The sequence below is a fragment of the Branchiostoma lanceolatum genome, chromosome 7 (genome assembly GCF_035083965.1).
Source record: "Branchiostoma lanceolatum isolate klBraLanc5 chromosome 7, klBraLanc5.hap2, whole genome shotgun sequence".
NCBI classification, from domain to species: Eukaryota; Metazoa; Chordata; class Leptocardii; order Amphioxiformes; family Branchiostomatidae; genus Branchiostoma; species Branchiostoma lanceolatum.
In genome coordinates this window covers 16,407,554-16,425,258 of record NC_089728.1, presented here as the reverse complement: position 1 = coordinate 16,425,258, position 17,705 = coordinate 16,407,554, and the positions used below count along the sequence as shown (strand labels likewise).

Here is a 17,705-nt window from a genome sequence, read left to right as displayed (position 1 = left end):
GCTGCCATCTTGAATTGTGACGAATTGTGACGTCACAGGGTCGCCATGTTGGATGTGACCATATCATGGGGAGGGGTGTTTTTTTGCTGGGTGAGACCATTTTAGGGAGGAGTGTTTTTCTTCCTAGTTTCCAAGCTGATGTTCTGATGAAAAATCATAGCGTTCTCTCTTTCTTAACAAATCAGCGCACAACTATCACACATTAAACTGAAATAAAGAAAAACATTAAATACCAATTCATTTGTATAAAAAGACTTAAATCAACAATTCTTTATTCAAAATATCACAACTTACAGACAAAATAACATGCCTGAATGGCGATGATATTTACATGGCCTCTGTTGGTCAGACACTATATATACACAATAAAATAGAAAACACCTATATACAAAATACAATATATCAAATATATCAATACATACATCCAAGCCTTATTGCACATTGAGCGCTACTGATTGTTGTACAAACTGATTGCCTTATGTAGAAAAGAGTCCTGTAGTCTTTTGGTTCTAGCTGGGGGGATGGAGATGTTATGTTTGTTCCTGAGTGACATAGCAAACCTGAAGTATACGTAGCACAAATACTTAGCTCTAGTTACCTTCGTCGACGAAATGGTTTCGTCGACAAGGTTATTCGATGGTGCTTGTCTGTGTGTCTGTTAGTGAACAGAATAAGTCGAGAACGCCTGGATGGTTTGTTGTCGTAGTTGGTGTGTCGGTGTGTATGTGGGAAATCTCAAGATGATTAGATTTTGGGCGAAGTGTTTTGCATAATTGACGAGAAAAGTGTAAAAATGTGTTACATTGTATGCTGAAGTATGTGTACGTGCTGGCTGTGTTATTCCAAGGCGTCATGCATAGGGGCAAGGGTCCTGAGGGGTCATCTTGAAGGCAGGAAACGTCAGTTACACAAATTGGCTGTCAGCCAGCTGTTGGCATTGGTAAGGTAGTCTCCAAGCAGACGTATGGGTTGGCTATAGCAGGGGCAGGTTTCGCTTCAGACTTTGAAAGGGAATTACTCAAGAAGGGCTTGGTGGATGGTCATAAATTTTTGTAAGTACATAGCTTGAGTGCTGATGTACATGATTAGATACTTATTATGCAAATCAGTATCTAATTTGCATGATTAATGAGGAAAGTTTATACATCCATCAATTTCCATGATAGGACTCTCAAACATGTGACATATGTAACTAAGGAAGAGAGAAATATTAATAGATATCAGCTTTGCAAATGAGAACCTCATTGACATACTTAATGAGAAAAACTATAACTCGAGATGGTCTTGATGGATGGTCATGATTTTTGGTATGTAGATAGCTTACGTGATGCTTTGTATGATTGGATGATAATTATGCAAATCAAATTCTAACTCACATGATTAATGAGGCAATTTTAAAAATCTGCTGTGTTCCATGATATGACTATTCAAATATGTGACATTTGTAACTAAGGAAGAGAGGAATGTTGATAGATAGGAAATATGCAAATGTTGGCCTAATTAGCATAATCAATGAGAAACTACTATAATTCCATACTAGTAAATGACGGCAATTTCATACTTGTGGCATTAGGAAGTTGTGTGAATGTGAACACCATGGAATCAAATTATGCTAATAAGGAGGGAGCTTATTTGCATAATTGATGATAAATGTTAGCATAACCTTCTTTGTTAAGCTCATAGTCATAACAAGGAGGTTTGGACAACTTATGTTATTTGGGTGAAGAGGGTCAACTGGTATGATTGATGATTGATGAAAAACACTCCTAATACGTCAGTCATAAAGGTCAAAATCATTTGACGAAGGTATGAGGTCGTAGAACTCTTGTTCTTCATCCGAAGAGGGAACAGTGCCAAAGCCATGCCCCGGCGGTATGGTAAGCGAGCCTGTGAGCGAGGACGACCCGACCGTCTACGATGACCTGACCCAGAGAGAGCACCTGGCGGTGAGGGACTACATGTTGGCGCAAAGCACGCTGGGACTGGTACCGTGGGAGGATGCAACCCTTCACGACAGTTACATATCATGACGCCATGGGTGAGCTGGTTCAAAAGCTGTGTGTTGTTTCTAAATCAACTTGAGTTTGGGGACCTCAAACCAACTTGAAATATTCAAATTATGCAAATAACTTCCACATTTACATAATATATGCATGGTTATGTATACCGTTTATTAAATTACACATGTCACAAATATGAAATTCCTATCATTTACCACCGAGATGAATTGTTGTTGCAAATTTACTTTTTGTCGTAAATCATTCAAATGACCACCACATTTACATGATTTATGTATGGTGATGTATGCCCTTAAGCAACTTACATATATCACATCACAAGTATGAAATCCCTATCATTTACCACTAAGGAATTATAACACTTCTATTTTGTCAAATTTTGTCCTCATTTGCGTCTGTTATAGTAGTTATATGTTCCACCTGCGACAAATTACATATGTTACATGTATTGAGGTCCTATTATGCAAAACACTTGAATCATAGAATTTCCTCATTGATTCTGAAAGTTAAGTTACGGTAGCCAAGTTCATTTGAACAGTATTTATAAGGGCCATTACAATCTCCAAACGCTAAAGTCTGCCTGAATTGGTATTTCCTAACATATCGCAGAACTTCACGTCCCAAGCAAAGCCGAGGCGCTACGATTTCTAGACAACAGCGGTCCAAGGCCCGAGCGACAGGCTCTGGTCATCGTGTATGGCGGCAGCAGACTTACACCGACCGTAGAGGAGTACGTTGTCGGGCCTCTACCCAACCCCACCCGCCACACCCCCTTCACACCGCCCGGTAGGAAGAACCCCATCCCGTGGACCAGCCGGGCGCCTGATATGAAGGAGTATATGGTCTTGAGAGAGACTGTCGGAACTGCGCTCAGCGTAGTTCATAACATCTTCAACGTAATATGGCATTGTTATTTGAGTCTTCAATAATCATTTTTGCCTCCGTGTATGGAGGTTTTGTTTTCCATGTGTCTGGCAGTTTGTGCTCTTGTGCGTTATTTGATTGAATATATTATCAGTAGAGTGGCAGGATATGAATGGGAAGATGGCATCACCACAAAGGCCAGTATAGCTCGAAGGTGTAAGAACTAGTCGATTATCAGACAGGACATTTCAGGTCATGGGTTCAATGGAAGAGGCTACTAATTCACGGGGAGGTATTATTTTTGGGTCTGCTTGTTTGTGTTGTTTTCATAGTTATATATTTTCCATATGCTAATCACGTTCACCGTAGAGTGACAGGAAGCAATCAGCGGACACATGTTATGTTGATCAAAACCTCGTCTTCATAATTTTTGACCTACAATTAAACAAGGCATACGAAAAACTCCAAATTTTTCATGGAGTAGTGAACTTCGAACGCTTATTCAGGAGAGCCATTACTAAACCTTACACACATTTGTTTGTTTGTTCGTTGTTTATGAGAGTCATTACTACACCTTGCCCACGTTTGTTTGTTTGTTTGTGTGTGTGTTTGTTCTTTAGGAGAGTTATGGCTACAAGTTACACAACTGTTCGACCCGTTGCTTGCTGACACCAGACACGACACCTCGCGGTTACAGCAGCGGAGAGAGGAAGACCTGGTTCCGAGCTGTCAGAAACTTACCCGGTGGATTCCTGCACCATGTGGGCTTCATGTTTCAGGTAAGCAGTTTCAGCAAGTTTTATCATTACCGTTGCCAGAAGGTTGTGTTTTTGGTTTGGCTATGGTGGAGTGTATGTAGCCAGCATAACTCGAGGAGCTTTTATGGATGTTCATGATTTTTGGTACGTGGGAAGGTGTTGGGGAGTCAAAAGTCAGATTAAAGAATGGTTTAGCTGCAGGCTTACTACGGTGATGCAGAAGGTCTTATGTGTATGTCTATCAACTCCTTAACAGCATAATTCGAGAGGCTGTGGATTGGTCGTCATTATATTTGGAAGGGGTCCGAAAACGTATGTCAAGTTTCATAATTGGCATCTTACCGGCTACCTACGGTTCTGCAGCAGAACTTCAAAGTTGGAGAGTGGAGAAGTGCTAGGCTCGTAATTGTTGAGTGGTGAATAGCTCTTGTTTATACATGAGCTTTGATGCAGCCATCAGGCTGCTGGCTGCGATCTTGATCGGCTGATCTTTTGGACATTGCACAATGTAATTCCAGGCTCACTAAAGCGTGGAGAATATGCCGTTCGATGCCAAAACTTTGATCTAAAGTTTTATGATACTTGATAGATAGTTTTATCAACTTTGTTTATGAGGCGATGTCATGAATATGTGTAACAAACAAGGCGACATGAAAATATGCTACTAACATTTTCAGGTCAACCATGAAAATAGAGACCCCAGCCAGTGGAGGATTGACAGAGTCTTCTACAACGAACAATACTTCGACAGTGTGGATGAATTTGTTCGTCGCTACAACGATGGAACACTGCAGAAAACTAGACTCCCCGACTACTCAGACGAGGGTACGGATGGTGTACTATTCTCCTCGTTCTTACGAAGAGGACCGGGGCAACCACAGACACCTCTTCGGGCGCCCGAGCTCTTTGAGCCCGATGGTAAGCGGTACAAGACTCGGGGTCGACACGTCGAGTACATGGGGTGGAGTTTTTATTGGAGGCTCGGTATCACGCAAGGGTTGCGGCTGTATGACGTCAAGGTAAACGGACAACGGATAGTGTACGAGCTGAGCTCAATGGAGGCCGCAGCCATCTACTCGGGTCACGACCCGAAGATGCTGCGATCTTTCTTCACGGACAGCGGTTGGAGTCAGGGCAGAAGTCACGAGCTCGTTCGCGGCGTTGACTGTCCCAAGACCGCCATCTTCTTCGACGCTCTTCACCACAGAGACACTGCAGGACCGCGCCGCTTCAAAAACGCCGTGTGCGTGTTCGACTGCTGAACTCTGGGATACCCCTCAGGCGCCATTTTGATTCGGACTACGCCGGCGGCTACGAGTTCTACGGAGGGATGGTCGACCACGCTTTGGTTCTACGTCATATATTCACCATCGGTAACTACGACTACATCTACGACTATATCTTCCACCAAAACGGAGTGTTAGAGGTCAGCGTGACCTTGACAGGTTATCTACAAGCGACTTTTTACACACAGGCCGAGGCTCCGTACGGCTACCCGGCCTGGGCCAATCAGGTTGGGAACCTTCACCAGTATGGCTTCAGCTTTAAGGTGGACATCGATATGCTGGGAACAGAGAATAGGTAAACCAATATCTATATTAGCATCATGGGATACAAAATACTGGCGCCCATGGACGGGAGTTAAGCCAATATAGGTTTTGCTATCGCAAACCTGTAATCATTCTCCCACGCAGAAACCACCCGAGAGCTTTATTAAACCAAGGACATTATAAAGGTCCTTGATTAAACATGTACATAAGGCCCTTCTGTATATTACAATTCGCGGGAGGACTATGCGTGGGAGAATGATTACAGATTTGCGATAGCAAAACCTATATTGGCTTAACTCTCGTCCTTGGGCGCCGCCATCTTTAATTGATAAGACTGGATGTTGTTTGTGTGGGTATCTGGGGTATCGAATCGTGATCTAGTTCTGACTCAGTTTCAAAGTTGATATAAGCGTTTGCATTTTCTACATATTCAATAGGCCATGGTTAAGTTCATTACTGTCTAGAATTAAAAAAATAGTCTAAAGGACTGCTTCACTAATAAGCATGTGCACAGTTAGTCTTCTGATCAAAACATGGAGAAGAATTCAGCGCAGATGCATGCATTGATGAGTCTTTGACATTTAGAAATGTGTAATTTTGGTAATTTCTCGGAAATGCTGCCACCCAACGTCACCGATTCATGTAATAGACTTATAATCAACTCTACATCAATTTCGGTCATTTCTGAGGTTCGAGACCGTGGACATTGTTCTTGAGAACATCACAAATCCGGAGCGACCAGACCTACGTCACATCCAGACTCGCCTGCAACGTAGCCTGAAAAGTACTGAAAAGGAAGCCGCCATTCAGTACAGATTTGACCAGCCAAAGTACTATAACTTCTACAACAACCTGAAAAAGAACAGGTAAATTGTCTTTGAACATACGTTCTACGGAGGATTTAAGGACGAAGAAATTGTGCTAGCTTTGATATTTTTCTAAAAAGTTCTAAGATTCTCGTTTACAATTAAGTTACTGGAAGAAAATCTTCATGCAGATCTTTATCATTATGAATAAATGGTAGTCCCTTCACATTATAACTTTCGTTATTCAAATTATACACTAACGTGTAGCATCTGTAATTTTTACAGTGTTAAAACTGATCAGATGGACGATAAACAGTCTTGATTCACATAGTTTACGTACACATTTTCAATAAAACGCAATGGTCGTAATTACCTTTGTCAAGAAGATTATGTTTTCGTCAGCGTTCGTGTGTGTTTCACTCAGACCTTTGGTATTCATTTGTATCATTAATGAAATGCTACAATAACTTCCTGAACAAGGACACTTGTAACACATGTGATCTGGAAAGAGGAGTCAATGAATTGATGTAAGTTATGCTAATAAGAGACGTATTTGCATATCACTTGCATTGTAATGAGACAAAAACACTTGCCGAAGATATGAGGTCGTGGAGGTTCACAGTGTTCTTGTCAATAGGTAACAACTTTTTTTTCCCAATTCTAGATTTGGCGTTCACCGTGGGTACCGCCTTCAAGTCAACGGCATCGCCAAGTCCTTGCTCCGCCGGGACGACTCTCCACCCATGCGGGGCGTCGGCTGGATGGACTACCAGCTCGCCGTGACTCATCGAAAAGAGTCCGAACCCTCCAGCTCGTCCATCTACAACCAGAACGATCTCTACGACCCAGTCGTAGACTTTCAGTCATACATAAACGACAACGAGAGTATAGTTGATCGTGATCTAGTAGCATGGGTGACACTAGGTGCTCACCATATCCCCGACACCTGTGACTACCCGACCACCACTACTACCGGCAACCATCTCAAGTTTTTCTTGCGGCCGTTCAACTATTTTGACGAGGATCCATCTATGGGGTCCTCCAACGCAGTCTACGTCACTCCAAAAGACAATTTCAACTCAGCCAAAGTGAACCGCTTTGGGACGGAGGAGGGTCCAAGCTGCGTTCCGACTGAGCCATCTTTTCATTATGACGGAACTTGGTTTGATGGTGAATAACTCATAAGCCACATCTACAGTTGGATGGTGGCAGTATAACAAATGTCTGTTTCTAACACTGTAGTTTTCTGACTTTGAAAAGACGCAAGGCGTTTGCCAGAATAGTACCGTTGCGTCAAGCTGCATTTGTTAAGATACATGAAAAGTTTGTCACATGGTTTTTATCTTTTCTTCAAATTGAACTTCCCGCCTGCATATTCACACCAGACCAACCTACAAAGTTCCTAAATGTACATTTGTAACTCAATATTTTTGATAGGTTCCAATTTCTGACATATGACTTTATTGTATTGCTTCAGTGTACGGATGTTTTGTTTTCGGTGTGTCTTAATGTTTGTGTTCTTTGGTGTCCGTCCTACTGAATACAAAAGAGTGATAGGAAGTGGGGAAAGACGGTTTGATGGAGACTGGCAGGATGTCAAGGTCGACTTGGAGGTCAGAACTGTTTTCCCATATGCTAGTAGAGTGACAAGAAGTGATGAATAGTCACAGTATTAATCAATTACACATGAAACTTACATAAACATACAAATACAGACATTCGATTAATCAGTCTAATTCTTTTTGGTTGATTGCGGCAGATGATTATGGACTATGCAACGCCCTAAGTATTCTTCCATTTCAGCAAATCAACAACCGACAAGAGTGGGCACTTTATTACTTTATTGAACAGAACATAGCAGAAATGACAAAGTTCACAACATATTTGGTTATCAAGATGCAGATTCAAAATTAGACAATAGATATTCCATAAGTGTACACTAAGTATTGTTGCTTTAACCTCATTGTAAGTTGCTTTCAGGAAGCATCGTCTCAACATGCGAACCATTAAGCATATTTTCGATGCTGATGCAAACGCAATACTTTATTAACTTTTGAAAAACATTACAAAGATGAGTATTCCGAGTCTTTTATCTATTGCGTTATTCACCGCTTGGAAGCAACTTAATAATTTTTGATGTAACACTATGAGCATGAACACTCTTCTGCACACCAATGGTGCTAATGATAATAAGCCAATAGTTTTAAGTCTCTTTATCTTCCATGGATATCAAAATGAGCAAAGAATTGTTAAAGCAAATACAATCTTGCCATCAAAAAACATTCATGAGGGTATCTAGCCTGAATACCAGACTTTTCGCGCGATGCGATGATAACCCCTTTTGGGCGGGGAAGACCTAGTAGTAGGGATAGAGTTGGCACCCGGGAGCGCTTGGCAGCCGAACTCTAATTTCTATCGCGCTATATCGCGAGAGCTAATTAGTGGGCCGTGTGCTATCTGTGGCGGCGGCGCGAGTTGCATCCCCGGCCGAAGGATTTGCGCCAGGAGCGCGGTTATCTGGCACCCAGGCTAGAGGGTACTTTAATGGGGCCCTAGCCACGTCCCGTTGTAACGGAACGGACTCTGCTCGGACACACATGCAGGGCCTGTCGGGGTACCGAACCGTTCCACCCGTACGGACCCAGACTTCTCTCCCGGGGTGATCAGAACGGCGTTAGACGAGCCCACCGAAGGATCCTCGTCGTAGTAGTTGAAGGGGCGCAGGAAGAACTGCATCTGTGTCCCCGCAGTAGCCGTGGTCGGGAAGTCCTCGGAGTGAGGAATGTGGTGCGTGGAGAGCGTCACCCAGGCAACCAGGTCCTCGTCAACGATGTTCTCATCATCATCGATGAAGGTCTGGAAGTCGACGAGCGCTTCGTACAGGTCGTTCTGGTTGTAGATGGAGGAGCTGGCGGGCTCGGATTCTTTCCTCCGGGTCACGGCCAGCTGGTAGTCCTGCCAGGCCACTCCCCGCATCGGTGCCCAGTCCTGCCGGGGCAGCAGTGTCTTAGCGATGCCGTTCAGCTGCACACGGTAACCACGATTCACGCCGAACCTGTGGGAAGTAACAATAGATATGTTATCAGGTTGTAAACAAAATCATATTTAACCATAAACAGATAATGTATAGCTATTTTCTAGCTTTAAAGCTTTGTACGGTCGTAGTTTCCTAAAGAAGCATAATAGTTAAAACAGACAAGTTACTGTGCTGAAAATACAAATCATGCAAGGTTCCGAAAACACAAGCTAGCAAGCTCAGAATCATCGGTATCTGGCAGTATCACAACAAATACCCAAGACACTGTTTCAATGTAATAACACAAAGTTTTAAAAACATTGAACACCAAGTAAAATATTTTGTTGGGACCAAAAGCTCAGCTATAACAAGGATTATGTAAATCAGGGTCCATCAATTTTAATTGAACCGGGGGCAGACACCGACTTCCAATCAACTTTGACCCGCAAGGTCACGTGTTCTGATCAATAAGGTCCTATCCTGATTAAGCTTGGAAGTCTGTTCGGAAATTTGGCGAGTTTTTGTGTTGGAATACGTGATCATAAAATCGTAAGAACATGTAGATGGCACAACCACATACCGGTTGGTCTCTTCCTCGCTGTAGAAGTTGTAGTACTTGGGCCGGTTGAAGTCGTACTGCACGGCGGCTTCCCTCTCGGTTCTCCTCAGGTTCCGCTGGATGCGGGTCTGGATGTGGCGCAGGTCCGGCCGCTCAGGGTTGGTGATGTTCTCCAATACGATGTCCACGGTTTCGAACCTGTTTGAAAAGTTTCGTAGAACTGACAACATGTTCAGTTGTGCATAATATATCTCTATATAAGGCTTCCAATTTAGATTGCTTTCATGAGGACCAAGGAGGAAAGTGTCTATATTTCCTCGGAGGCAAGACTATCAAACCAGTGGGTTTTACTACAAAAGGCGTTTCTTACCTATTCTGTGTTCCTAGAATGTCGAGGTCCACCTTGTAGTTGAAAGCGTGCTGGTGAACATTTCCAACATTGCCGCCATAGAGGGGGTAACCATATGAGGCTTTGTCTGGTGATGTTAGGATATAGCCAGTTAATACGACTCGGACTTCCATAACGCCATTTTGATGAAATATGTAATCGTAGACGTAGTCATAGTTGTCTACAGTGTTGATGTGACGCAACACCAACACGTGATCAGCCATACCACCGTAGAAGTTGAAGCCTCCCGCAAAGTCCGAATCAAAATGGCGACGGAGAGGTATCCCAGCATTCAGTTCGAATACACAGACGGCGTTCCGTGTCAGTCTCGGTTCTTTGGTGCTTCTTTGCTGAAGTGTGTTGAAGAACGTTGCGGTTTCTGGACAGTCTATGCCACGGACGAGCTCAAAGCTTCTGCCACTAACGAAATAGGAGTCGACAAAGAGGTTGTTGAGCATACCGGGGTTGTATCCAGAATAAAAAGACGTCGCCTCTTGTGAGCTCAGTTCGTACGCGATACGCTCTCCGTTCATCCTGATGTCGTACAGCTGCATGGACTGTGAGGTGCTCAAACGCCAGTCGAAACTCCAGCCCATGTACTCGACGTGTCGCCCCCGCACCGCGTACCTCCTGCCGCCCGGTTCAGTCAGCGTCGGGCCCCGACTAGGAGAAGCTGGCTGTGGCTTTCCCCTCCTCACGAAGGTTGGATACATTATCTCTTCGTCTTGTATGTCAGGGTCAGGCGTGTCCTTTTCAACCGAACCGTCCGCGTACCCGGTAATGAGTTGTTGTACTGAGCCAAAGTACTGCTTGTTGTAGTACACTTTGGAGACATGCCACTCACTGGGATCAACACTCTCGTGAGTAATCTGTAATAAAATAAGGAGGTAGGGAGAAAATTATTTTTTGTCCGTGCGAAATACCTTGCCTTTGTATAGATTGTCCGTCAGAGCAAGATGGACTATCGAGTGACTTTAAACATGGTGACATAAGGGTTGGTTGCCGTTAAAATATAAGAATAACGTAACGTTACGTTATTGTTGACTTTTGATCACCGCTTATTCAATCACTGTTAGAAAAAAAAGGTTTCAGCACCTACATTTAAATGTTACTTTCTACTTTATCCTTTACATAGTGTACCTATAGACGAAAAGGTAGCTTTGGCTATTCATCCCTTTTTTAGTTTAAAACATTTTTGCTTTGGAAAAGCGTTATTATTACCCCTCTCACGTCTACTTGGACATGGGATAGTGATAGTCACCATTATCCATCTTTACCAGTCAGAACAGACCTCTTTCTAGTTACGGCAGCCATTTTGATTTTCCCGGGGTCAGCTGGGGGTCATGCACCAAAGTGAGGTTTGGGTTGTTGTGGCCTATAATAAGCCTATGTTATAATATGGGTATTACCTAGAAACCTTCTCACTGGTGAAAAAATGGATGAGACCCCGCTATCCCCTTTTTACCTAAAAGAGAATCAGATAACTTCCTATTGTCGAAAAAAAGGGATAAGGCTCATGTTATCCCTTATTTTCTTTGATGATTAACTGTGACCATATATAGTGAAAAGAACTGGCCTTGCTACAATTTTTTACCAAAAGTCAAGAACCACCTTTAATTAAAAAAAAGGGGGCTGGAGGGTGGTGCCCACCCTTTTTTACCAGAAGGAGATACGTGAATTACCTTTGGTACAAAAAAAAAAGGTGGAGAGGGTGTTATCGTCAGAGTCAAAACCAAAGTTTAAAGCTGCATGATAGAGAACTTAAACGAATGATAAAACCTCCTAGGTAATACCAATGTCTTACCTGTATCATAAAGTTCAGATAGTTCCCAATGAGGCCCGTTCTGGCAGGATGAAACATGATCCATGACCTCCGCTCGCCGCTTTTGTAACCTTTGGGGACAACCTCAATGTCGACCAGACAACGATTGGAGCAGTTGCGGTACGTATAACCGAAACTTTCCTAGAAGGAAGACAAATATTGTTGCTATCAAAAGCAAAGATTTGATGCTTCGTAACAAAAACATCGATTATAATTTCATGCACCGTAGCTTTTTCATCATCATCATATTTTTATACAGACCAGAGAAGAGATAGTTCCACCTAAAGTAAGGTTTTGGACTATCGCATACCCGTACTCGGATCGGACTGCACAGCCACCGGAGAACCTGCTCCAGGAGGGGGCGCGTGCCATCGTTTGTTCAGACGGAAGGAGGCCGATGGCTGACTGACTGACTCTTTTTTGAAAGGTGTAGTGGGTTATTTTACGTGCGCGAGTTGTGGCCCTCCCCAAACACGGGACCTCCATTTAACGTCCTATCCAAGGGACTTTCCTAACTATAGATGAGCTAGGTACTCATTTACACCTGAGGAAAGTCGTGTTAAGTGTATTTCCCAAGGACACAACGTCGGGATCCAACTCGGGTCCCCTTAAAATTGTTTGACAGTCGAATGTTCTACCCATTACGCCACACGACGCCACAGTACATAAGACTCTTGTTGTAAGCATTTACAATGTCATGGGACAAAATAGTAGACAACGTTGGCCTTCATACCACTATTGGTATGAAGGGGTGGGGTCGTGTGGCGCAACGGCAGAGCGTTCGGCTCAGAGCCAAGAGGTCCCGAGTTCGAATCCTGTCGTGTCACTGATCTTGTGCCCTTGGGAAAGGCACTTTACACGACTTTCCTCACTCCACCCAGGTGTAAATGGGTACCTGGCTTCGGTTGGGGAAGATCGTGTTGAGGTCACCTGGTGGCGCCAAATGGCAGCCGCCCAGACCCTCGTGACAAATACACAAAAAGCAAGTGTGGATAGATTAGGTGTATGTTGCGTATTATGTGAAACATGTAAACCCTGCGTCAATTCAGCGTTAGAAAGGCTGCCATTGCGGGTGATTTCTGACCAATAAAAAATATTATCATTATTGGTGCATATCTCCCATTCAGGTTTCCTTTTTTGTCTTGTTAATCTTGACAGCCCCGTTCTGGGGTGACAGTAAAGAAGGTACAGGTCAAATAGCTTGTTTATTAAAAGTCTCCTAATATGTATGCAAATGTCGTTTGGCTGTCATGGGGTATCGATGCCAACACATTTACATTAAATCTCCTTCCCATATAATAGACCCCTTTCCAAACTCCGGCGCCATTTTGAGTCTTGCGCGAGGGCGCGTTATTTGAGCACAGGAAAGGTAAACAAGCGGTAAGGACGGGAGCGGGAAACGCTAAAATAATATGGCGTCCCCAATTGAAAGCAGCGTTGAGTCAGCTGAGTCGGCGGCGAGATGCTCTTCTCGGTGAAATCCGTCGATATATATGCATGGCACAAGGGGTCTATTCCAACACTTTATTCATCGTACCTAGTTACGTTTATGATACTGATAATGAAATAGTAGCGATGTAAAAAGGCAATATCGTCTTTATTTCTTATAAATGAGATAACATACAATGCGTAATACTAAATGAACTTGGTTCCTAGCCATGTTTTCAGTGTTCAGATCTAACAGATACACCTGTGCGTGACTTCTCATGCGCTGACAATGACTTAGTAAACAAACCGTCCGTGCCATGCATATGTGTGCATGCATGAATATCGGGGGTAAATGTCACGGATCGCAGCCTTTATAAACAGACTTTCAGCGTACTTGTGTTTACCAAGTGATGTTACAAAATGCTTCCTGGGCTGTAATATTGTACAATGTAAATCTGTTCAAGCAGACAGACGGACGGACACACAGACCCTATAATATAGCCTTCTAGGCGAAGGTAAAAACGGAAGGTTAACCGTATCCAGGGAGTGGCATCAGACTGGAAGTCTCCCCTAGCCGGCGTACCACAGGGTTCTGTCCTCGGACCAACGCTTTTCATACTCTATATCAACGACCTTGCCTCTAGCTGTATACAATCCCAACCAAATTTATTCGCCGACGACACTTCACTGTCCTCCTCCCATCACTCTATCCAACATGTAGTTGCATCACTGAACAGAGACCTGAGCTCTGTGTCTACCTGGCTGTCTCAATGGAAACTTGAAGCCAACATAGACAAGTGTAAAGCTATGTTCATCACGACACGCGCCATTCCACAACCGATTCCTCCCGTGACCCTAGGTGGAACCATATTGCAAGTTGTCACCAGCCATAAACACCTCGGCGTTACTCTCACAAATACCCTCTCCTGGTCAAACCATATCGACATCATCTCTACAAAGGCTAGACGATCTTCTGGTTTGCTATGTGCTCTGAGGAAGAAGATACCAAAGGACCTACTCCTTAGACTATACATGACAATCGTAAGGCCAAACCTCGAGTATGCAGACATTGTCTGGTCTGGTCTTACCAAACGCGACCAAAGGACTGTGGAATCTGTCCAATACCAGACTACCAGAATCATCAGTGGACACTTCGGGCTACCGTATCCTTCCTACGAAAGTCTCTACACCGAACTATCACTACCATCACTCCAGTACCGACGCAAGTTCCACACAACTGTGACTCTCTACAGACTCTTGAATGGACGCTGCCCTCCACATCTCCAAAGTTTGCTACCCCAAACACGTGCGCCTGATACCAACTCCCGCTATCCCCTAAGGAACAGTGAACACCTGACTACTCCAACGTGCAAAACTACCAGATCTCAGAGATCATTCATTAGTCGAGCGATCTCACTCTGGAACTCTATTCCCAGTAATATCCGCACATCCCTCACTGTCAGCTCCTTCAAAAACAAACTCTGTACATCACTCGGCAACAAATACTCTGTAAATAATTGACTGACCTACCACAAGTATTATATGACATGTTGTATAATCTGCTAACCTAGTATGTAATATAAACCTAAGTTTTGGCTTGACATTGTTAACGATTTAAATATAGCTTAGTCTTGTGTATTTTTTTCCATATGCGCTTCAGTCTTGTGAGGGTTTTTGTTAATTTTGTTTCTTCGATGTAATTTTACTTTGTGTTCTGTGTCCGCCGCTATGTGTGTGTTTGACGCATGCGCACTTTGTGAAAGTTTGTATTGAATTTTGAATATACTGTTCCCAGGGCTAACCCTTTGTAATAGCCCTCGGCTAGTTGGGTAGTCCTGGCTGTACTTTCCTACAGTCAAATCAAATCAAATCAAATCAGTGCTTGGTTCTTAGGCAGAGCGAGAGGAGGTGAGATAAAACACATGTTCGCGGTGTCATGATTTCGCGGTGGAAAGATCAACGCGAAAACCGCGAAAAAAAACCCACCAAGAACATTTCAAGATTTACAGTCAAGTATTTGCACAACTGGAAGACATGACAAAAATTCTAACCCAATTTCTTCACGGGTATTTGACGATATCACATAAATGACGTCAATTCATGTCTTCATGACACATAAGCTGTTGTAATATTTCAGCTTTGCCTCTATGTCATCCTCTAATCTGAAATTTAGTGGTCATACGATATAGGCATTTACAGGGGGCTGTCTCAAAAGACCCCCCTCCCATCCCATCCCAAGATGGCGGCCAGATAAAGCAAAGTTTGAACATGGTTAATGATATCTACGACATGTCAATTCTTGTCAGGAATATGACACTGATGACGCAAACAACTAAAATGGAGAAGCAGTAGAATGGTGAATCAACTTATATCAAGGAGAATTTACCAATATCAAAACCTCATTGCTTATATAAACAATTATCACTGGGATAATGATTATCATTGTTCTTTTCATTAGAGAAATGATAATTAAACAGGCGTCGAGTTCATTATCAGCAGGGTAAATAAGCTAGACTTTCGAAGCGCCATAGAGCCGGGGTTGGACGGCAGGTACCTTTAAAATGTTGTGCAGAGCAGCCGTAGCATCATCAATGAGTGTATAAAGCAGTGGCCATTCTTTCTCGTCAGGAGCCCGACTGGTCCACGGGATGGGGCTCTTCCTGCCGGGTGGTGAGTACGGTGTGTGGCGGGCAGGGTTGGGCAGTGGCCCGACCACATACTCCTCCACGACCGGTGGTGTCTTCCCGCCAGCGTGCACGGTCACCAGCGCCTGTCTCTCCGGTTTGTCACCCCCGCCGTCAAGGAACGCCAAGGCCTCCGATTTGGCTGGGACGTGCAGTTCTGTAGAAACGTTAAAAACAAATAGTTGTTTCTTTTATTTATTGATCCATAAAGGTTTAGTGGGTGGTACTTCTATACCAAGCCCATCAACACACAGATTTAAAAACATAAAATGCCGTAACAAGGCAAATTATGGGTAAGAAGAGACAATAGTTTATACCCATATAATTGTCATAATTTATTTCCTCGAACATAAGAGCGTTAAGTAAAAGGTAGTAGGCACGATGTCAGAATAAATCGGGCTTTACAAGATGATGAATTATCCTCTTAATAAATGATGAAGTCCAAGTACACAAGGACTACGTGGCATACCGATAGCGTTGATGAAGTTATCGCTGAACCCAGCGTCGTCCCACGGAGTTAGAGCCAGAGTCTCCTGACTCTCCATGTAGACACGAACGGCGTTGTGTTCTGCCAGGGACAGATCGTCGTACAGTCCCGGGTCGTCTTCGTTCATTGGCTCGACTGCAAGTCCAGCAGGGCACGGTGTCACATGTTGGCTTCGTTCACCGCCGTTCACACTCGCCACAAAAGCCCCCAGAGCAACGGCCAACGCGATACACGCGAAGAACAGCACCACAGAGACCGCCTGCCAAAACTTCACGGTTTTCAACGCAGGCTTGTCTGCATTTTTCTCAGGAACGGCGCTGTAAGTGTACGTCTTCGCCCCGGTCATTTCCATGTTCACGAATGTTAGAGCGGCGCAGCCCGGCTGCAAGTCGATCGGATACTGTTTGCACCAATGTTACTCTACTGTATAGCCGTATTGGGTGACAGTTGCTAGGATACGGGTATGTGGACTTTGCATCTACATGTCAAGTTCAACGTTCTACAGTAGTAGAGGTCAACATCATCGTAGTTAATGAATAGATAACAAGATTGGCAATGAAAAAAGACTTTGCCATGGCGGCGGTAGCTGCTATTTTCATTTTTACTGTACCCTGCTTAAGTCAATGATAGGCGGTGCTCCCTATACAGGGTTTCCGAAGAAAACGACTGATGAGTACCTGTTCTGTTAGACAAATACACACACACACACACACACACACACACACACACACACACACACACACACACACACACACACACAAAAAAAAACACACACACAAACACACACATACACACACACAAACACACACACACATACACACACACAAACACACACACACATACACACACACAAACACACACACAACAAACAAACAAACAAACAAACAAACAAACACATGCATCATACACACCCCACCACCAGAGCAAACCCCAGTTTCATCAGAGACCACTAAAAACAACACTCGATGTCCACTGCTTGTGTTCCCACCACCAGAATAGCTATTGAACTCTGACAGGACTGTATATCAACACCATTTTGCCAAAATCTACAGTTTCAAATTCTAATTCAATTACCAACAGACACAGCACACACAATGCAACAGCATCCGTTGAACACAATATGTCTCTTGCCCATAGACCTCAGGAACATGAATAGATAGGATGTAGGATGTTTCCTGCCGACTAACATCCCAAACATTCCTATGGACTAAAAAAGCTGAATGACCCACTTTCTATTTTTTGCAGTTTCTGTGGACAGTTCCCTGCCCACAAACTATCTAAAGACTTCGGTTGACACATTCCTGTACAATTCCTAGATTTCTTTC

General features: G+C 43.6%; 2 protein-coding genes across 2 annotated transcripts; one reads left to right on the top strand and one right to left on the bottom strand.

Moving 5' to 3' along the window:
* The first annotated feature begins 2,034 nt into the window (after nucleotides 1-2,034).
* LOC136438405 (diamine oxidase [copper-containing]-like) lies at nucleotides 2,035-7,425 on the top strand. The gene is given in 7 exon segments (XM_066433176.1): nucleotides 2,035-2,038; nucleotides 2,628-2,914; nucleotides 3,503-3,661; nucleotides 4,318-4,896; nucleotides 4,899-5,221; nucleotides 5,880-6,056; nucleotides 6,661-7,425. Coding segments are annotated over 7 exon segments (2,043 nt in total). The 3' UTR covers nucleotides 7,175-7,425.
* A 395-nt stretch (nucleotides 7,426-7,820) lies between these two features.
* On the bottom strand, nucleotides 7,821-17,068 carry LOC136437915 (diamine oxidase [copper-containing]-like). The gene is made up of 6 exons (XM_066432494.1): nucleotides 16,363-17,068; nucleotides 15,764-16,050; nucleotides 11,764-11,922; nucleotides 9,942-10,828; nucleotides 9,593-9,769; nucleotides 7,821-9,051 (listed from the first exon to the last, which is right to left on the bottom strand). The coding sequence occupies exons 1-6, from the start codon at nucleotides 16,730-16,732 to the stop codon at nucleotides 8,538-8,540; spliced, it is 2,394 nt and encodes a 797-aa protein (XP_066288591.1). The 5' UTR covers nucleotides 16,733-17,068; the 3' UTR covers nucleotides 7,821-8,537.
* Nucleotides 17,069-17,705: the final 637 nt, after the last annotated feature.